The 19,735-nt window shown below is 41.8% G+C and overlaps 1 protein-coding gene and 4 non-coding genes across 6 annotated transcripts; 1 reads left to right on the forward strand and 4 right to left on the reverse strand.

The window, feature by feature from the left end:
* Window positions 1–2,546: 2,546 nt before the first annotated feature.
* On the reverse strand, window positions 2,547–2,619 carry Trnam-cau (transfer RNA methionine (anticodon CAU)). The gene has a single exon. It is a non-coding gene; the product is annotated as a tRNA-Met (tRNA).
* Window positions 2,620–3,126: 507 nt separating this feature from the next.
* Window positions 3,127–3,199, reverse strand: Trnam-cau (transfer RNA methionine (anticodon CAU)). The gene has a single exon. It is a non-coding gene; the product is annotated as a tRNA-Met (tRNA).
* A 508-nt stretch (window positions 3,200–3,707) lies between these two features.
* Trnam-cau (transfer RNA methionine (anticodon CAU)) lies at window positions 3,708–3,780 on the reverse strand. Its single transcript has one exon. It is a non-coding gene; the product is annotated as a tRNA-Met (tRNA).
* Window positions 3,781–4,288: 508 nt separating this feature from the next.
* Window positions 4,289–4,361, reverse strand: Trnam-cau (transfer RNA methionine (anticodon CAU)). The gene has a single exon. It is a non-coding gene; the product is annotated as a tRNA-Met (tRNA).
* Window positions 4,362–14,483: 10,122 nt separating this feature from the next.
* LOC135486353 (methyltransferase-like protein 27) lies at window positions 14,484–19,314 on the forward strand. 2 transcript variants are annotated; one of them, XM_064769076.1, is made up of 6 exons: window positions 14,484–14,537; window positions 17,244–17,402; window positions 17,900–18,022; window positions 18,287–18,425; window positions 18,538–18,630; window positions 18,892–19,314. In XM_064769076.1, exons 1-6 carry the CDS (start codon window positions 14,517–14,519, stop codon window positions 19,059–19,061), a joined length of 705 nt encoding a protein of 234 aa, XP_064625146.1. In that variant the 5' UTR covers window positions 14,484–14,516; the 3' UTR covers window positions 19,062–19,314. The 2 variants fall into 2 exon arrangements, with proteins under 2 accessions (XP_064625146.1, XP_064625147.1); XM_064769077.1 differs by lacking the exon at window positions 14,484–14,537 and adding an exon at window positions 15,678–15,831.
* The last annotated feature ends 421 nt before the right edge of the window (window positions 19,315–19,735 follow it).

Below are 19,735 nucleotides of genomic sequence, written 5' to 3' on the forward strand. Positions count from 1 at the left end.
TCAAATTTGCGAAGGCATTGGTTTTGTTTTGGGATTGTCTCAGAAAAGAATGCCATTGTTTCAGCACGTCTCAAATACAATCGGCAGGCGCAGCCGATAATCTTGAGTATTTTGATACAGGCCATTCAGATTGTCTTTCTCGGTTTAATTATCATGTATCTAATGCGCGCGGTGGTCATTTGTTATTCATCCAAGCTGTCATGGCGGCAAGAGTAACCATGGCGCCTTTAATCGTCCCGACATCACGCGCATCCAAGTCTCACTCATCCCAAACAGTCATATCTTCCATATCACAGATCACTTCCACTGAAAATCTGCGCGAGATTTGATATGAGCTGCGCTATTTTCGGTACGGATTTTAAACAGCATCTCTGACACATGCAAGTGTCTCATTATTGAAGGACTTTGACCAAGAATCTCGACAACATATCCACTATTGTCCGCAAGGTAATGCCGCATTGTCCTCGGGACAATTGTAATGATTTCATGCCTAATTAATTTCGTGGCTTGAGATAACGACGATATTTTGATATGGGATTAGAGGATTAAAATTTCTATTGCTACCCTAACTAGAGCCGCGTTGGAATAAAGTTTCAGTATCTTGTCCTGGAGTTGTTGATGCGTGGTTCGAGTGATCTGGCAGTAAGGGCCAGAGAAACATTCCTATAATGAGAGTCTTGTACGAGTTCCGATGAATCCTCCATCACATTATTCCGGCGAACAGCCGGGCTTTTAACCTGACAGATACAATTTGTCAACCTCCGACGATGGCTGCCCTCTTGGGTATTACACTGCGGCTCAGCATCATCCAGTTCGAGCGCTTTTCCCCTGGTACAACAACGACGAGGATACGGCTTTCAGATTGGGAAAGAGAGATGTCAGAAATAAAAAGAAGGAAATACACGTATGTTCCTCATATGACATTGCACGAGTAAGCATTCACTAATGATATTCATAGCATTACCACTCCCCAATATAATACACGGATGACTCAAGCGAATAGCTAATACCATTACATCTCTTTTAGTGGTTGGAGCTATTGTAGCCCAAGAATATAGATAGTTACTTGACCCGCCATGATCGGAGGAAAAGCATTTATTCTTCATAAGTGTTGCGACAATGCTTGTGCTCCCTTAACCAATAACCACCAGTGAGTGTTGATATGACACTTAGAGAAACAATGTTTAAACTGTATGGTCAAACTCAGAGATGACAGATGTTGGCGACGAAAAATTTAATTTCCTGAAAGATAAGAACAGTTATATTAGCATTATACGACAATGTGCCATAACTCATTTTCATGGAGGGGCTATAGAGTCCACTTAGCAGTCCTGAGGTGACTAGTGTGGGCCAGGGTTGTGTTCGATTCAGCTATACTAATCATATTTCTACTACAATCGTGAATAGTTTTGATGTGAGATAGGAAAGACCCCTTTCGGAGACATCGTGTAAGGAAGACGGTAGGCAGGAGCCAAATAGGCCATAGTCTGCCTGCCGTCTTCCTTTACAATTGTTTTTCCCTACGAAAATTACGAGTTCTAGGTAACAAAAGCTCATTCCCCTTCCTCTTCTCCTTCTTCTCTTTTTTCTTCTTCATCATCAGCATCTTCTTCTTCTGCTGATGCATTTGCTGTAACGTACCACCACCCTTGGTAGCCGATAGAGTTTATTCACCTGACTCTCGTACTGATTTCGTTGTTGACTATCAACAACTTGCGGTTTTCACTGACTTGGATGTGGCCTTTCGATTGCTCTGCCATTGGCACCAGGGATATGAGGAAGGTGTCAGTGATTCATGTGAAATATCAGGCCATCGTAATTGGCCATTGGGAAAGTACCAAGGGTGTTGCGAAGTTACAACATCGTATGTCAAGATGGAATCCTGACATGCGCGGCGGAATCATCACACTAGACATATTTACAAAAGATGGACATGTACATGTCATAAAACATGGCAATAAAACCAAGAAACTCCCTTGCGCAAACAAACAAGAGTATAGCACATCTCTGACGTTTGACTTCCAAGATACACCAGGGAGATTGGCAAGGTTGCCTTAGCAACCGAAATCATTTCCAATTATATTAACGTGAGATGAGAAACCGAGGAAACGCAAGGGAAAAGTGGCTTGAAATAATCACGATTTGTTTCATCTTGGTTAATCTTCTGTCTGAGGGATCGGCATGGATCATCCGATATTCTGTCTTTCTCACTTATTTGATGTCAGTCAGTGTCTTGTTTGACAATGGGTTGTGCCATAAGCTCGACTTGCTGAATCAGGCTGAAAATAAACCTATCATTGAAGGTGGTATAGGTTTCATTTTCAGTACGTGTAAAACCTCTTCGGCAGCCTTCTTACGATGCGGATCACCGTCTTTCTCTACATAATAATTGATAAAATAGATAAAATTTATTTTTTGATATCGCTTTATATTCATCATCATCATCATCATCACCGAATGATCGAAGGATTTCTCCTGTTGACTATTGCACACAAGCTTTAAAGTAGTGTTCACAGAACAAAAAGATAAAGCCGCAATTGGGAAATTGCCCCGTGTGAGGATCGAACTCACGACCTTCAGATTATGAGACTGACGCGCTGCCTACTGCGCTAACGAGGCGGCTGTGTGCATGTTTAATCCGGGTAGTTGATGAAACCTTTCAATCAGCGTCCGTGGTGACGATCATCTGTTTTTCGGTCATGAGTACCTGTAATAAACTAGTCTCAGTGTATCTCGTTGTTCACATCACGAGCTTACGGCATACCCCATCGGGAGAAAATGGTATTTTTCACCAAGACTTATCATGTGACTCTTTCTGTCTCTGCATCAGACCAAAAAACCTCGACTTGCTGAATCAGGCTGAAAATAAACCTATCATTGAAGGTGGTATAGGTTTAATTTTCAGTACGTGTAAAACCTCTTCGGCAGCCTTCTTACGATGCGGATCACCGTCTTTCTCTACATAATAATTGATAAAATAGATAAAATTTATTTTTTGATATCGCTTTATATTCATCATCATCATCATCATCACCGAATGATCGAAGGATTTCTCCTGTTGACTATTGCACACAAGCTTTAAAGTAGTGTTCACAGAACAAAAAGATAAAGCCGCAATTGGGAACTTGCCCCGTGTGAGGATCGAACTCACGACCTTCAGATTATGAGACTGACGCGCTGCCTACTGCGCTAACGAGGCGGCTGTGTGCATGTTAAATCCGGGTAGTTGATGAAACCTTTCAATCAGCGTCCGTGGTGACGATCATCTGTTTTTCGGTCATGAGTACCTGTAATGAACTAGTCTCAGTGTATCTCGTTGTTCACATCACGAGCTTACGGCATACCCCATCGGGAGAAAATGGTATTTTTTCACCAAGACTTATCATGTGACTCTTTCTGTCTCTGCATCAGACCAAAAAACCTCGACTTGCTGAATCAGGCTGAAAATAAACCTATCATTGAAGGTGGTATAGGTTTCATTTTCAGTACGTGTAAAACCTCTTCGGCAGCCTTCTTACGATGCGGATCACCGTCTTTCTCTACATAATAATTGATAAAAAAGATAAAATTTATTTTTTGATATCGCTTTATATTCATCATCATCATCATCATCACCGAATGATCGAAGGATTTCTCCTGTTGACTATTGCATACAAGCTTTAAAGTAGTGTTCACAGTACGAAAAGATAAAGCCGCAATTGGGAACTTGCCCCGTGTGAGGATCGAACTCACGACCTTCAGATTATGAGACTGACGCGCTGCCTACTGCGCTAACGAGGCGGCTGTGTTCATGTTTAATCCGGGTAGTTCATGAAACCTTTCAATCAGCGTCCGTGGTGACGATCATCTGTTTTTCGGTCATGAGTACCTGTAATAAACTAGTCTCAGTGTATCTCGTTGTTCACATCACGAGCTTACGGCATACCCCATCGGGAGAAAATGGTATTTTTTCACCAAGACTTATCATATGACTCTTTCTGTCTCTGCATCAGACCAAAAAACTCCGACTTGCTGAATCAGGCTGAAAATAAACCTATCATTGAAGGTGGTATAGGTTTCATTTTCAGTACGTGTAAAACCTCTTCGGCAGCCTTCTTACGATGCGGATCACCGTCTTTCTCTACATAATAATTGATAAAAAAGATAAAATTTATTTTTTTGATATCGCTTTATATTCATCATCATCATCATCATCACCGAATGATCGAAGGATTTCTCCTGTTGACTATTGCATACAAGCTTTAAAGTAGTGTTCACAGTACAAAAGATAAAGCCGCAATTGGGAACTTGCCCCGTGTGAGGATCGAACTCACGACCTTCAGATTATGAGACTGACGCGCTGCCTACTGCGCTAACGAGGCGGCTGTGTGCATGTTTAATCCGGGTAGTTGATGAAACCTTTCAATCAGCGTCCGTGGTGACGATCATCTGTTTTTCGGTCATGAGTACCTGTAATAAACTAGTCTCAGTGTATCTCGTTGTTCACATCACGAGCTTACGGCATACCCCATCGGGAGAAAATGGTATTTTTTCACCAAGACTTATCGTGTGACTCTTTCTGTCTCTGCATCAGACCAAAAACCCATTGGAGTAATTTGTTTAATAGACCTGAATTGATGATGCAGACTTTGTATAAAAGCCAATGTCACTATAATAGAGATTAACTGGCTATCGACAGTTACATGTACATGTACATGTTAAGAATTGACCGATAAGCCTACATGAACCTTGTTGCCTCTTTCTGCTTGGGCGTATAACAGGGGCCAAGGCGCGCGATATGTCGGATCGCCTCCCCGAGACCATGCACTGTGTTTGTATAGCTCTGTCTGAGAAGAAGTCAAATCTAATGTCGTTCAAAGGATGCCTGAGTCATTGTTGATATCCATGATAATCTCATATGAATATCATTACGCGACATATAACCATTGCATTGAGTGATAGTGAAGATGTTCTCCCAGCCGGCACCATATTAAACCCCCTGGGACTTGATTCAACGATTATTACACATACTGATGCTGTGAGCAAGAAAGTAACACAGATGATATTATGTAGTCTAAGCAAATGGCAACAGAATGGGGACCACCCGGATTTCTACTTGTGACAATGGCTTCCCATCGCTTTTATACACTATAAATGATAAGAGGACATAAACCCCCGGAAGATCGAAATAACACCCTTTCCTCTACAGCAACAAAAGATATTGACTTGTGTCACCTTGCAAATTCCCCGTCCGAGCATTACCTATTTTCCTCAAAGTGAGAAAATATGACATCTACTGTCATGGATACACCATGAAGGAATATTCTTTCATGATTACACCCGTCATTGCCGTTGCAGGGCCATGTTTTAAATTGGCATGGCGCAAACTATTTGATTCCAGTCACGCACCTTCGCCCTCAACAACGTTGCTTCCATTTTTTTAAATACAGTAATTGGGAATATAGAATCCCAGAAAAATTGAAATTTTGGGCTCTCACTTTACGTTTACGCCCCTGTTTGAGTAGGCCTACCCACACCAGCAAGGGCGACTGGAGTGTATACGGCTAAGCTCACATTCCGAATTCCCCAGCCGACCATCGCCCGTTGCTCAAAAGTGAGAGAACACGAAATCCCTTGTCGCGGATGACACCAAAGACGGATGGGGTCATCTCTGATGGCACCGTAATCTCGTGACAAGGCTGTGTTTCAAATTGGCATGATTACTGTGTGTGCAAATTATACAATTCTGGTCACGCACTTTCCCCATCGATAACACGGCTTCCATCTTTGTCAACCACAGTTGCTACTTCACGGCGTTACGTTTCGCAGGGTAAGACCACGGCGTCGAAATCAACACGAGTGACAGGGAATGTTGCACCCGGACGACAACAAAGCAGAACCCACCGTATCGAAGATGATGAAAGTCTCCCCAGCCTCAAGCTATGGCTTCAGCATCGATCGAAAGAAAGGCGATCATATCGAGCGGAAGAGAAGCCATCTTACTCGGCTGGGAAACCCTCATAACGTCATCGCCGAGCAATCATGACTTCTGACTGAAGCTCAAAGAATGTCCATAATTGTCTCTTCAGAGTGACTTAATGGCGGACACCTGCATGATTGAGCGAGGCTCCAGAAGGGAGCGCATCCGAAAATCGATATTTTCCTGTAAATATGCGTTTTGAATATTTGATATCAAATACTACTCAGATTGGAGTTGATTTTCTGACGAGCGTAATCTCCTCAAATATATACATGTGCCACAGATATACCACAGATTGTTCGATTCGTTGATGTTTTCATAAAAATGCACTAATTACACTTCTCTGCGTGTAAAATGTATATGATAAGCACGAGGCATCCACGAAACAGATTTTGTGTGCATCAACATTACTTATCATCTTAAAATGGATGCAACGAATCAAATGAAATTCACACTGACCCCAAAAAGGACCACAAACTTGACCAAAAGATTCGACTCGATCCTCAGTAGAAGTTAATAAAAATTGTGCGTCCCCTTCAAGCTGCCGCGGCCGCTCTTCATCCGGCTCCTGTTCGCATGGTAACTCCTAATGAAGACCGTATAAATGAATCTCGTTTAATTTCTCTTATCGGTCTCCCCGCTCGCAGTATCGTTCTCATGCTTATTATCTCTAATAAGACAAGAGACAAAGAACGCTGTCTCAAGACTAATAACCCTTTCTTTAACCCATCGATGGTTACATGGGGAGTCTGTGAGATATTGGATGCTGCTAGGTGTTACGGGATCCTGGGGTCTGGGATCTTCATATTTATGCGTGTGTGTGTGGGGGAGGGGGGGGGCTGGAGCACTTAACTTGGCATAAGATTAGATAACAAATTTGGGGAGGCCTACTCTTTCATTCTTCAGAAAGAAAACGCGTTGCCATAATTTCGATAGTGGGTCTGCAATGGACCACAAACTTCTGAACACCAAATTGTATACCATTTTCGACATTTCTATAACTTTATAGCAACCTTAGGGATAGCCTCGCTTGCAAGTCACTTTCACTGCTATCGATTCATCTCTGGTTACTTCTCCCCAAAGGGATATATTCCGACTAATGCGCGGCTATATATCCCCCAACGGCATAATATTCACGCTGTACAAATCGTCTGGCAACATAAAAACGTGTTTGTAATGTAATGACGACTTCCACTGATATTTTATAGCTTCTGTTTCGCCTTGTTTTTATTCCGATCTGGTATTCGCGGTATTAGGACAACTATTTCAGAACATGAGAGCTTATACTTTGATATTTTCAGAAGCTACACATTCACGGTAGTCGGCCGTCCCTCAGTAAACCTGCATGCCATCATAAGCAAGTTCACATTCTATCCTGAATTTGACGGCTGTTCTCCTCATAATCAATTACACTGTACATCTAAAGTGCTGTAAACAGCCAAATTATCACGGATTATTCAAAAACAAAACTCGCAAAAAGGATTTCTCAACTGAGCAAACATCGAACATTTAACAACAAAGTAGATGTCCTGGTATATTATGTAATTGTACATGACACAAAGTATTGTCCGAAGCAGGCAAAATATGGTACATGACATCTTTATCAGGAGAAGATATTATTTTCATGGAGGAAAAAGCCCTTTAAAATTACAAAGACTCAGTATTATTGTGCCTTGCCAAACTTGGACTTTACAAAGAGTTCATTGCCTTGCCGATGCCAGTTCAGAAGACGGGTTTACCATTCCTTTCGCAAGATGCTGACGGCGCAATAGCCCTCATAACGACTGAGACGAAGAACCCTTTGCCCAAAGTCAGTAGCCATGAAAGGAAATATGTATTGATGTCGAAGGTTTTCTGCGTTAAACAAGGAAAACAATAATTTATCTTTGTTACGGCTGTATAAGCTCCATATGTCTATTCAAGGAGTCGATTTCTTAAAAGGATTTTCCAAAAAACGTCCATTGTTGCTGCACGTTGCCAAATATTCAATTGACAACATTTGCTTACAATGTAAAGCGGGGGTTATTATAATCGAAAAATATTCTCGCTCTTACCTTATCGCGAGACGGAAGACGTCTTTTGACAGTTTTTCAACGTGGGTTACTAATTTACACGTACAAGGGGAACTGGAAATCCTAATGGAAAGCTAGCATGGTTCAAGATGGCCGTCGTAGAGGATATACATGTATGGAGCTTTGTTCCTTCATGTAGACTTCATTTGTATGGAAGTGTTTGGCTTAATAATCGCGTGGAAAACATGTTTTCTTTTCAGAAACAAGCGTATCTGTATACCATGAAGGAAGACTGGACGATTCGGTATTTCCTTGATCGTTTCACGCCAGCCGCACATTCGCCAGCAACGATCGTTGCGAATGCTTCCATCTTTATTACAGCATGGCAAAGATATGAATTAATCATGAGTGCGATAATATCACGGGAGTGATAAATGTATGGCCCACGCACCGCCAAACATGGGTTTATGAATACGAGATGACTCTAGCTGAATGTAGACCAGGGATTAATGATGCCCGGTAGCGTTTAATGACACGGAGGGGATTACATATTTGCTTCATGCTTGCACGTGTTATTGGGTTTTATCTGTTTGCTTCTGAAGCCATTAGGCAAGAATGTACACTGCAGAAGTAAACACTTGACGAGGATATTCGTAGACATGGCATCCTACGGCAGCAGTGTTACCCATTGAGCAAGTAATGTCTTGCTTTGATGCATCTCGAAAGAAAGAAAAAAAAAGAAACGCATAACTAAATACGGAAATGAACATCAATGAAAAGGCGATATTTTTAAATGGGTCTGTACCAATGTACATGTTCTTAATCACAACAACTGTCACCATAGGCCGACACAGAGGCATTCTCGGCTTCTCAGTAAAATATTTCTAATGTGCCAGAGTGTTCAATGAACGTTTCTTTGAAAAACTTCTTTTTTTTCATTTTTCATATTACATAAACCTATCTTCGTTAAATGCTCAGTTTATACCAGGGGATGTTATACCTTTAATGTATGACTGTTTTGGGGGGGTTGGCGGCGTCCGCGTTACATAGCATTCATGGGAGATCATTCGGCAAAACATATAACTAATTCATGTATCTTCCCACCAGGCGGTTGTGGTCATCTTGAATAATGAACGCTATATGTAGCAAAGAGTTTTTCCAGAAAATAATGCTGCTACCAGAGTCGTTCAAGCAATCCCGTTAATCGCCGTTGCTGCTCCATGGCTACGGAATTCAAATAACCTAAAGTTTAAAGGGACAAAATCATGGTGATGAATTTTCCTGGGCAGATGATGATGTACTCAATTATAAGTTTCCACAGACGCTATACTGAAATTTAGTGTTCGCGGGTTGAAACAGCCCCTGCTTGATTATTATTTATTGCTGACAGAGGCCTTCCATACGGTGACTGCGAAAGGACATCACATGATTTTTTTTAACGTGAACATTTTTTTTTCAGGAAATATATCGATCGATGGACTTATTATCTCGATCGCTCGAGATAAATAACTCGATCACCCGAGATAATATCTCGATCGCTCGAGATAATAAGTCCATCGATCGAGAAATTTCCTGAAAAAAAAATTTCATGTTGAAAAAAGATCATGTGATGTCCTTTCCCAGCAACCGTACTTCCATCAAGGTGGCAACCACACAGAAATTCTCAAAGCATTCAACACGGTGATCTGAAGTTTCTTGAAAATGGACTTTACTCTCTATGATGACGTCAAGAAGCAAGTCACATTCAACCCTAATCCTAGCTTACGCGTAGCATTTCCATTCCTCTGCCATAAAGTTTCAGTGACAATATCACGAGGGGATTTGATCAGTATATTCTATTGTTAGCCAGGTGGCGGCGTAACGTGATAAAGTGGCTAGCATGGCGGGATGGACCAAAGTTTGCTTTGCACTGGTTGTCAACCATTGAGCCCATTTATTAGTTTGCTCATGTTTGATGTAGCAAGAGATCAGATCTTTGGGTGATATTTTATTCCTCCGTGTGGTATGGCATTGAATACCAGGGATGCGGTGATTCACTGGCGAGGTCAAATCCCTTCATGTAATGTTTGAATAAGTCAAACAAGGTCGACCAAACACCTTCCGAATTCAAATTCCGAGGTCAAACGACCAATTTCGGACCAAAAGCAGTGTCTCTAAAAGAGATTGTGTGTCAATTATTTCGTTCGGTTTTTCCTACGAATTTTCTTGTCATCATCATTATGCAGAAGGAACTTTGACTGTGATATAAACAGACAGGAATATGATCAAAAACCATAGAGTATAGATTTTTTATTCATTTTCGGTCAATTGTCAAATAAACCCTAATTTCAAGAGAAACATTGGAAAATCAACCAATTAAGACACGAAGCTTCTTTAAACCCATGGTCGGCTCCCTGAGGAGAACTAACGACCCATAGACTGATGACTTCGACCTGCGATTATGATCCATTGGTAGAGGGACCATTACACGTGCAGGGAGGCTGCCAGAGCTCCCTCAACATCAATCAGACCAAGACGCGCGTGAAATTAAAATTCCCATCAAATCCGGAATGAGGGGTCGCCTAGCAACACCAGCTAAATTTCATGGCGTATACTTCCGTTTAACCGTTACCGCGCAAGTGTTCTTTGTGTTATGATAAAACATTGGAAATACTGAACCTAATTGCTTGCAGAACAAAGAAAAAATATGTGAAAATTGCTTAATAATGTATACTCGGTGAAGCTCGAGTCAGTCATCTCACAGGTGCATCCGGCAATCAATACGGCTTTGGAGTTAATAGCGCAAAGAACAATTGATTTCAGCGCATTTTATGCTCGAGTTGAACAAATTCTGAACCTCAGAACAATATCATATTTTCAGTACAGTGTATTTTTTAGCTCAAAATCTGAAGCTGAATGAGTCGTAACTCGGCCCTGACTTTAGCACTGAAACAATTAACAGCGATTTTGTCGTACATGTATAAATCAGGGTCGTGTGCAAAACGACTCTCGATGATGGGTGCGTGTGGGGGGGGGGGGGGGGGGGAGAAAACGGCCCCAGTCTCTGAAATGAGATAAAGTGACGCTTGAAAGCAAGAGGTGCAAATATTTAACTTCCTCAGAACTGATGCCGGGCTGATCTAGATTTCTCACGACAGGAAATTAATCTCAGCCAGGAAGTCATCGGCGGGCATTTCGCTCATTTCCATTTTGGTGCTTCCCTCGAAGTCTGGGAAAACGTCTTCCATTGTCTTATCGGGAGTTGTAGACGAAATGTAATACCAAGGAAGATACTGACGCCCGAGCACAAAGTTAATTTGTCGGCAAAGTATTTCATGGTTCTCTCACTCATACTCAACTCCGGCATTTTTGGGGAGAAGTGATCAATAAAGCATAAGTCACGAAACTGACTTTGAATCAGTTGTTACGTTTTCGAACTTCATCTCCCCGCGGAAAAGTATATCCTCCCGAGTCACCTCTGACTTTCTCAGGGCCAGAGACGATAGATCAATAAAGAGCATGAAACTGGATATTAACTCTGGCACTACGGTCACGTGGGCAGGAAATTGTCTCGAAACGGTAGGTTTTTCCCAGCGATACCGGAAACGTAGCTAATGGTCTTCCGCGACAATAATTTCAACCTCGTCCGAGTGGAAAATAAGTCCATATCGTTGTGTAATGACACAATCAAAGAGTTCATATATAACAGCATGGTTGCGAGGTTCCTTTTGACAACCAAAGCCAACTTTACCGTTGGAAACAACCTCGGAGCGCGCTGAAAAGGGAGCATTAGTGTTGTACTTACTTCTTGTACATTTGGTATCCATATTCTCTTGTGTGGACGAGATCTTTAAGCATTGATCTCCACGAGGCCTCTATTTCCCTTTTGACTTTGGTTCAATAAAGTGACAATCATCTCGCCATGGAGGCCAGAACACCATCAATCCTGGTGCGTTATCTTTGGTCTAATGGCCAAATGGATATCTATTTACACAGATGGAAAGTGCCAGGAATCATGTCTCTATCGTGAATAAAAGTGTGAAAGACCTTTGTTTTCACCCGATGAGAAAAAAATATTTTGTCAGGATTATTTGGTTAGAGCAAATTTCTGATAGCTGATAGGCTGCTAAATGTTACGTCATAGTATACATAATGTATGAACGAACAGTCATGAAACTAGGACAATGGCCTGTTTTAATGGAAATAGAAAGATTTGCCTTGTAAGAATGATTATGAGTAAACCTTTTTCCCAGACGCCAATTTCGACCATATTGCCGTCTCCTGAAGACTCGCTGACCTGCTGATGTTGGCCAAGTAGCACAGAAACATAAGAAGCCCGATCAGTCTAGTTGTATCAGCGACCACTGCCTTCAGGCTACCGTCGATAATGCGACTTCTATACATGAAAGAAAAGCTACAATATCGAGTCAGTTATCTATTATTTTCCTTTCACGATGACTTGAATAGACCCTAATGAGGATGACAGGTAATCGGACACGCCCGGCTCGCGGCAGCGGAGGGATGTGATGCTTTCTAAGCAAATGAGCCGGTTTAACTTCTCAGAGAGATACCTTGAGAGGGATAAGAGGATTTAGATCCGTTTTCAAAGTTTGGCTTCTCTTACAAAGATAAGACTGAGCATGCTCTCTATCCGGCTTACCTTTTTCACAATACACATGATGCTTCTTGTCGCTGTGAGATTTTAATACCTTCGCTTTATTAACTTTAATTCGTCCTCTGAACATTCTAAATCAAATACTAAAATAGCACGACGAGGCTGTGTATTGGCATCGCTATGAATCAATTTAAGCAAGCCACATTTAATCTGCAGGTTTTTGAAGAGCAGTGGGGCACAACCGCCTCGAGCTGACGGCGATGGAGCGAAGGTTTTCCCCGGCCACCAAAGCCAAATGTATTATTTGTTTGTTCTTAGTTTAATACAGTTTACATCTAGATGTAGTCATGCATACAGTTTCCGTTTACTTGCCAACCAATGAGGGATTGAATAACATGATGATGGCATGTTTATTATCGATTCATCTCATATTATACTATGGTCTGTCGCTTTGCACCAGTGTCTCTATCTAAGAGCCGCGGCTAAAACTAATTTTTGGAACCATAGCAAACCTGCTTCTGATGCGGCCGGTATATCGGTATATCCAAGCGAATCGTTGACGAGGAAAACTACAATAAAAAGATGAACATTAAAACTACTGTTCATGAATGCAGACAGTTGTGAGATTTCATAACTCATCTTACGTAACGACAATTGCTCGATATACGCATAACCGTTTACGACACTATGGAAGGCACCCTATTCATCTTTCAAGTCTTATGAGTATTAACCAGGGACACTATAAACTGTGGGAAACACTATGATCACCTTAACCGGGGACACTATCAGTGATGGAAGGCACTTAATTCACCTTTGAAGTTTTATGATTAACCAGGAACGACATTATATGGAAGCAGTTTATTCGCCTTTCAAGTCCTACGATTGACCAGGAACACTAGTACCATTAGACTATTATGGAAGGCACTTAATTCGCTTTTAAGTCCCATACATGTCTGATCAACCAGGGTCACGCTTATGGGAGGCGCTTAATTTGTCTTCAAGTCCTATGATTGATCAGGTTGCACAACACTATGGAAGCTACTTTATAGGTCATGTCATGTCATGTAGGTCAGGAGCAGCAGGCATAGTTGTAACTAGAGCTAGGCTTTCGCGCTCACACGTGTAGGGCGCGCGTTTCATTTTGGTATAAATGAAAATCCACGCTTTTGTTCCTTTGGAACGTATTTATTGTGACCTCTCTTCAAACCTGATATTTTTTTTCCAATTATACATGTATTGAAAATAAAACATGGAGTTATTAAATGGCACTTGCTAGTGAAAGTGAATCTTGTTTAAATGTATCCCAAGTATTTTTACCCAACGTCCTGATCCTGCTATTGTCTCCCGACCCCTCACTAACGGAACACTAAAAACATGAGGGTGGTATCGCACCCTTCGTTTACATATACATGTACATTATTGTCCACGCACGTATAGGCGTTCGCGTACTTTTTTGCATTCGCAGTGTGCACGTGTACGTGTATGCGTCCTTCTTACGCCATTGTGTAAGGAGTGGCAGTTGGAAGTTTCAAGGGCTATCTAATAAAGTTATAATGAGAGATACCAGAAAAGAGCATACGACTCGCAGCCCAGAGTTGAATATGATCCTAACCATCTGTCACACCTCCTGACAAACGTTCATAATCTCTTTCGCTTCTTAATATGAATATGACTAAGAAAATACACTTAAACTGATTCGAACCCGAGATCCCTAAACGTATGACGTCGACTACAGCCTCTACACCACCGAAGCATGCTTGATATCCCTGCCTGGTCCCACCACAACAAACGGACAAATCGAATTCAAATTCGAACTTTCGTACCTGTGCTATTCATGATATGCAGGTACGTGTAGTTCATAACATATGTTATAATACTGGTGCGATATCTACTGTCGGTCTATGCGATATCTATTATCCAGTATAGCTTTTCCAAGGTACCCAGGCTGTACATGAATACTGGACTTGGACAGGTAGGCATGCACTTGCATCCTTCATATGCATCGATAGGCTCGCCTTTAAATTGCCGTAGAAATTCCCGTTCCATGTCGGCGTACACCACATAGTTTGCTGGCTATAGCGGTAGGAACAAGTAAAGTTCATAGTTTTGCTAATACTCCCTTACATATTTATAAACTGAATGGTCAAAGAGGTCCACTACCTTACACATGCTTGATAACAAGATGGTTACTGCGCGCCCTGCCTGGTCCCACCACAACAAACGGACAAATCGAATTCAAATTCGAACTTTCGTACCTATGCTATTCGTGATATACATATATGTTATTATTCGGGTCAACTGCGATAACTACTGTCGGTCTATGCGATATCGATTATCCAGTAAAGCTTTTCCAAGGTACCCAGGCTGTACATGAATACTGGACTTAAGACAGGTAGGCATGCACTTGCATCCTTCATATGCATCGACAGGCTCGCCTTTAAATAGCATTCCGCGACGTTACTACTTATAGCTCACAAGGTCATTTGAATAAGATATTGATGACGTTTTAGTCACGTGACAGTCGGACATCGACACTTATTTCTACGCATTTGAGCTTATTTCAAAGTCAATTATCTTTGACCCTGCATTGTATTTAGCATGAATGATACCATAGAGTCAGAGAGAGAAATATTCAGAACAATTATGTAGTATTTCCAACACTCGGACATGTGCCAGATTGAATCTAACTGCCCTAGTTAGAAAGCCTGAATCCATTACGAAACCGCATGTTTGTCCGACATTGCCTGTAATTCTGCGATGGGGAAATAGACGGCAGCAGCTGCAGTGACGTCATCTTCGCGGAATGCTATTGCCGTAGAAATTCCCGTCCCATGTCGGCGTACACCACATAGTTTGCTGGCTATAGCGGTAGGAACAAGTAAAGTTCATAGTTTTGCTAATACTCCCTTACATATTTATGAACTGAATGGTCAAAGAGGTCCACTACCTTACACATGCTTGATAACAAGATGGTTACTGCGCGCCCTGCCTGGTCCCACCACAACAAACGGACAAATCGAATTCAAATTCGAATTTTCGTGCCTATGCTATTCACAACTGTCTAATCGAATAGCATAGGTTATATAGGCCTACCGGTAGGCTACACCAACAGTAAAGCATGCAGTGCCATGACCAAACATTATCACATATATTATATGTTATCATTCGGGTCAACTTCGATAACTACTGTCGGTCTATGCGATATCGATTATCCAGTATAGCTTTTCCGAGGTTGTCAGGATGTATACTGGACGTGAGTAAGACAGGTAGGCATGCACTTGTTTCCTTCATATGCATCGATAGGCTCGCCTTTAAAAAATCCTGTTCCATGTCGGCCTGCACCACATAGTTTGCTGGCTATATCGGTATCTACAAGTAAAATTCATAGCTGTGCTTATTGGTACATGATTATCTGCCGGCACTTGTGAAGGCATACATATGCATGTACTTTCAGTGATTATTCAACTAGTGGGACAATAGTGAATAACGTAGGCCGCTCTAAAGTCTCGTCAGGCAAATGTGATAATGTTTGGTCATGGCACTGCATGCTATGCTGTTGGTGTAGCCTACCGGTAGGCCTACCGTGCATGTTGCAAAACACAGCCTCAGATGCTGTCGTTATCACAACTGTCTAATCGAATGCCCCGACTCAAGTATCATTCACACGTAGTTCATGTAGAAGCTCGGCGGTTTCTCTGGTGAAGAGTGAGACGGAGGCATGGTGTTAAACGTTAGGGATTTGGAAATTGGGCAATTCATCCAGAAGTATTAAGGTAGCAGGAAGGGTTGGGTGTTTGTGGTTTCTGAGTCTGAGGGGGTTGGTGTCTGTTGACTGTGCTTTAAGAGAGACTAGGCATGGCGCCAGTCTCTCTTAAAGCACAGTCAACAGGCATTTGGTGTCAGTATTTGGGTAAGTACAGAATCAAGGCAGCTCAGAGAGCAATGATTGAACGATGCTGTGGACAAGTCCAAGGATACTGCATCAGTCACGACCAACTTCTCATCAGAAAGCGTCACCACCAGCATATTCAATGTTCAGTTCCAACCTGTACCAGTCCAATGCACGCCTGTCATGGTCAGCAGTGGTCAGCTTAGCGCGATATGGAACATTCTTCCGAAACTCAAGCGAGGGAAGTCTGCTCATTAGCATATCTCGCGCACTGCTCCTTCTTGTCAAACATCGTAGTGAAATCGTAATGGAAAACGTCTAGCTTTGCGCCAGACATTGAGACCAATAAGTGAAGAACTAATAGGTAAAGAACTTCTACTTGCGCGAGACTGCTGTGATAAAATTATCATTGCAGAGACTCCGGTGACGTACACATATATTTTTTACAATCAAAAATGCCCTCAGAAGACGACATAGAATGATTATTTTATTGATATTTCCTACTATATACCTTCCAGTTATCACTTTATACAAATAGATCGGCGTTAGGTCGCATGCTTTTCTTTCCTGGTGACACTATAAAGCAAAATAGTTGCAACCCCGTAAATGCGCTATAAGTCCAATAATAAGTGACGGTGACCCGTTATAAATGTTTCGCCAGCTTCGCTTTTTTGCCGCTACGCGGCGCTTTGGGCCCTTGCGTCCAGGCGCTGGTGATCCATTAGTCACAATCCAATGAATCCAGCGGACCAGTGATCCAGCTTTTTCGAATACCCGTCCTTTTTGCAGATCACAAAGATGTCTGGAGAATTAGATCCTGCTAAATTTGGGTCGCCAGATGCTGGTCAGAATGATATCATCACCGAAATTGACGATATCACACGAGAAGGGATCTCCAACAAGGAAGTGATGAAGATTTATGAAACCTGGGCCGACACGTATGACCAGGTAAGACATCGTACATCACTCCTGGACTCTGTGTAACTGTTTCGTAGTGTTTTGGAGGGGAAGCTATGTCATTGACTGGTTGGGCAAATGTTCACTGGATTTATAAATTCAATAAAATCCCTGGGGTAAACATTTTTTTCTCAATGAATTGATACATTTTAGTATTGATGATAGAAAGTGACTTTTGCAGTGATATGATAATGAAAGTGGATGTTTTTGAGTTGAAAATCGACATAAGATCGCAGTATAGTGGAATTCACGAGTGAGGAGCTTGTAGAGAAATCGTACGCGCGTGTTGTTGCCTCTCGTACATTTACACACGAGCAAAGTACTGTCGCATAGTCACTTTTTCTACCAAGCAACCAACGTGTCAACCACCATGTGAATTCGATGAATCACTGAGGTACAATATGACATAATATGACAAATACACGTGTATAAGTATTATCAATGTATGTGATGGTGACAAATTCAATGACGTATTTTTCTCCTTCCAGCATTTAGACGCCGTCCACAACCAATCCTACAAAAATGTCATCAGAGAAATCAGAAAGCTTGACCTCAAGACAGATGCTTGCATCATGGACATCGCCTGTGGCACAGGGAGACTTGGACATGAGGCAGGCAACGAAACGTACCACGTCTAGGCCGCGCGTTAACTTGCGTTCCTACGGCTAGATTCTGGTTTACATGGTGTTGTAGTGTAACCGTTTCCTGCTTCAAACGACAGGCTTCTGTTTGGAACTGTGCTTTAAACTTTAACTTGTCAAAGTTATCATTATCAAGTTTATTCATATCAATCGAGGTTTGCTTCATTGTGCAAGCCGCGTTTAAAAACCTTTTTTTGAATAGTGTATATAACGTTATATGGCTTGTTTTTACAGCTTTCAAAAATCGGGTTTAATAATCTCGACGGACTTGATGGGAGTCAGGAGATGCTTGACAAGGCCAAGGAACGAAATATCTACAATCGATTGATGAAAGTTATGTTTGGGCCAGAACCTGTTCCTGGCATCGACACTGGTAAGAATCAATCGAGGCAATTGAGCCATGTCATTTTCACTGGTGTGAATTTCAATCTGTGCCTTATTGTTAAGACTTGCACACCCAATGAAGCTGGTTCTGTTGTTTTCAGATACGTACGATGCTAGTATTGCCATTGGTTGCTATATCCCAGGACATTGTGAATCAGACAGTATGCAAGAGATCATCAGGATAACAAAACCAGGTACTTAGATCTAAACCAAAACTATTCTGCAATCATTGAAATAGCAATTCGTCTCAACAGAGTGACTGGAGGGAGTATCCATGAGGTCCCGGACGTGTCACAGGCGCGCGGCGGTATCCGAATCAACAGGTGAATTCATTGCTAGCAGTCGTCGCTCAAAGCAGCGAACTGAACTGCCTGTTTTCGCGGTTAGAATTCGGGGCGATTTCACGTATTGTTACTTTTCTATCCACGCCTTCCATGTGTTCTCCCTTGTTTCAGGCGGCCATGCGATGATACAAATCAGTGACCAGGGTTTGGCTTGCGTGGTGGGCTTCCAGGAGACAGTCGACGCCCACATTGCGGCCAAGAAATGGAAACTCATCTCTAGTACACGCATAACAACTTACGACACTATGGAAGGCACTTTATTCACTTTTCAAGTCCTATGATAGACACACTAGGTTACCTTTCTAGCCCAATACTCGTCGTTCAGGTCATGAACGTATATTTGTTTATTCATGAAAATTTACAAAAAGTAACGTGAGAATAAACAACGAGTGATGACAGAATGTCAACACTCATAATTTTGGATATTTTACCAGCGCAATTAAAACGGGGATTGGGATAACTTTGTTAAGTTCTTTGACATCCAAAAGGTTGCTTGTTTAATAAATGTTGCCAGTTCCAATAAAGAGAAATTCTTTACTATACGTGACCTCTGTTTATTTCTTTGAGAAGAGAAGGGGCTTGCTTGAAGCAGAGTCTTTCAAGGTTGGAGCTATGAATACGGCCCATTTCTGACCAGAATCCTTTCGGACCACGACTACATCCCTTTTGACCACGACCATTTCGGACTCAGTTTATGATAATTGTGGACCACCTAATGACCATTTCGGACCACTTCTAAGTAATAAGGCTATTTAGGCTAAACATTTGTAAATTAATCCGAACGTTTGCTAAACATACAGTTCAAAATTGTGAAAAATTTTCAAAGCCAAATTTTTTGGGGGGCTGATGATGTTTCTTCACTTGGAACAGAGAAAAAACAAGTGAAAAAAATATTTGGACTTCGACATTTTTTCATTCTTCAGAGTTGAATATTTTCATAAGTTCAAAATTCTTT

Source organism: Lineus longissimus, chromosome 4 (genome assembly GCF_910592395.1).
Source record: "Lineus longissimus chromosome 4, tnLinLong1.2, whole genome shotgun sequence".
NCBI classification, from domain to species: domain Eukaryota; kingdom Metazoa; phylum Nemertea; class Pilidiophora; order Heteronemertea; family Lineidae; genus Lineus; species Lineus longissimus.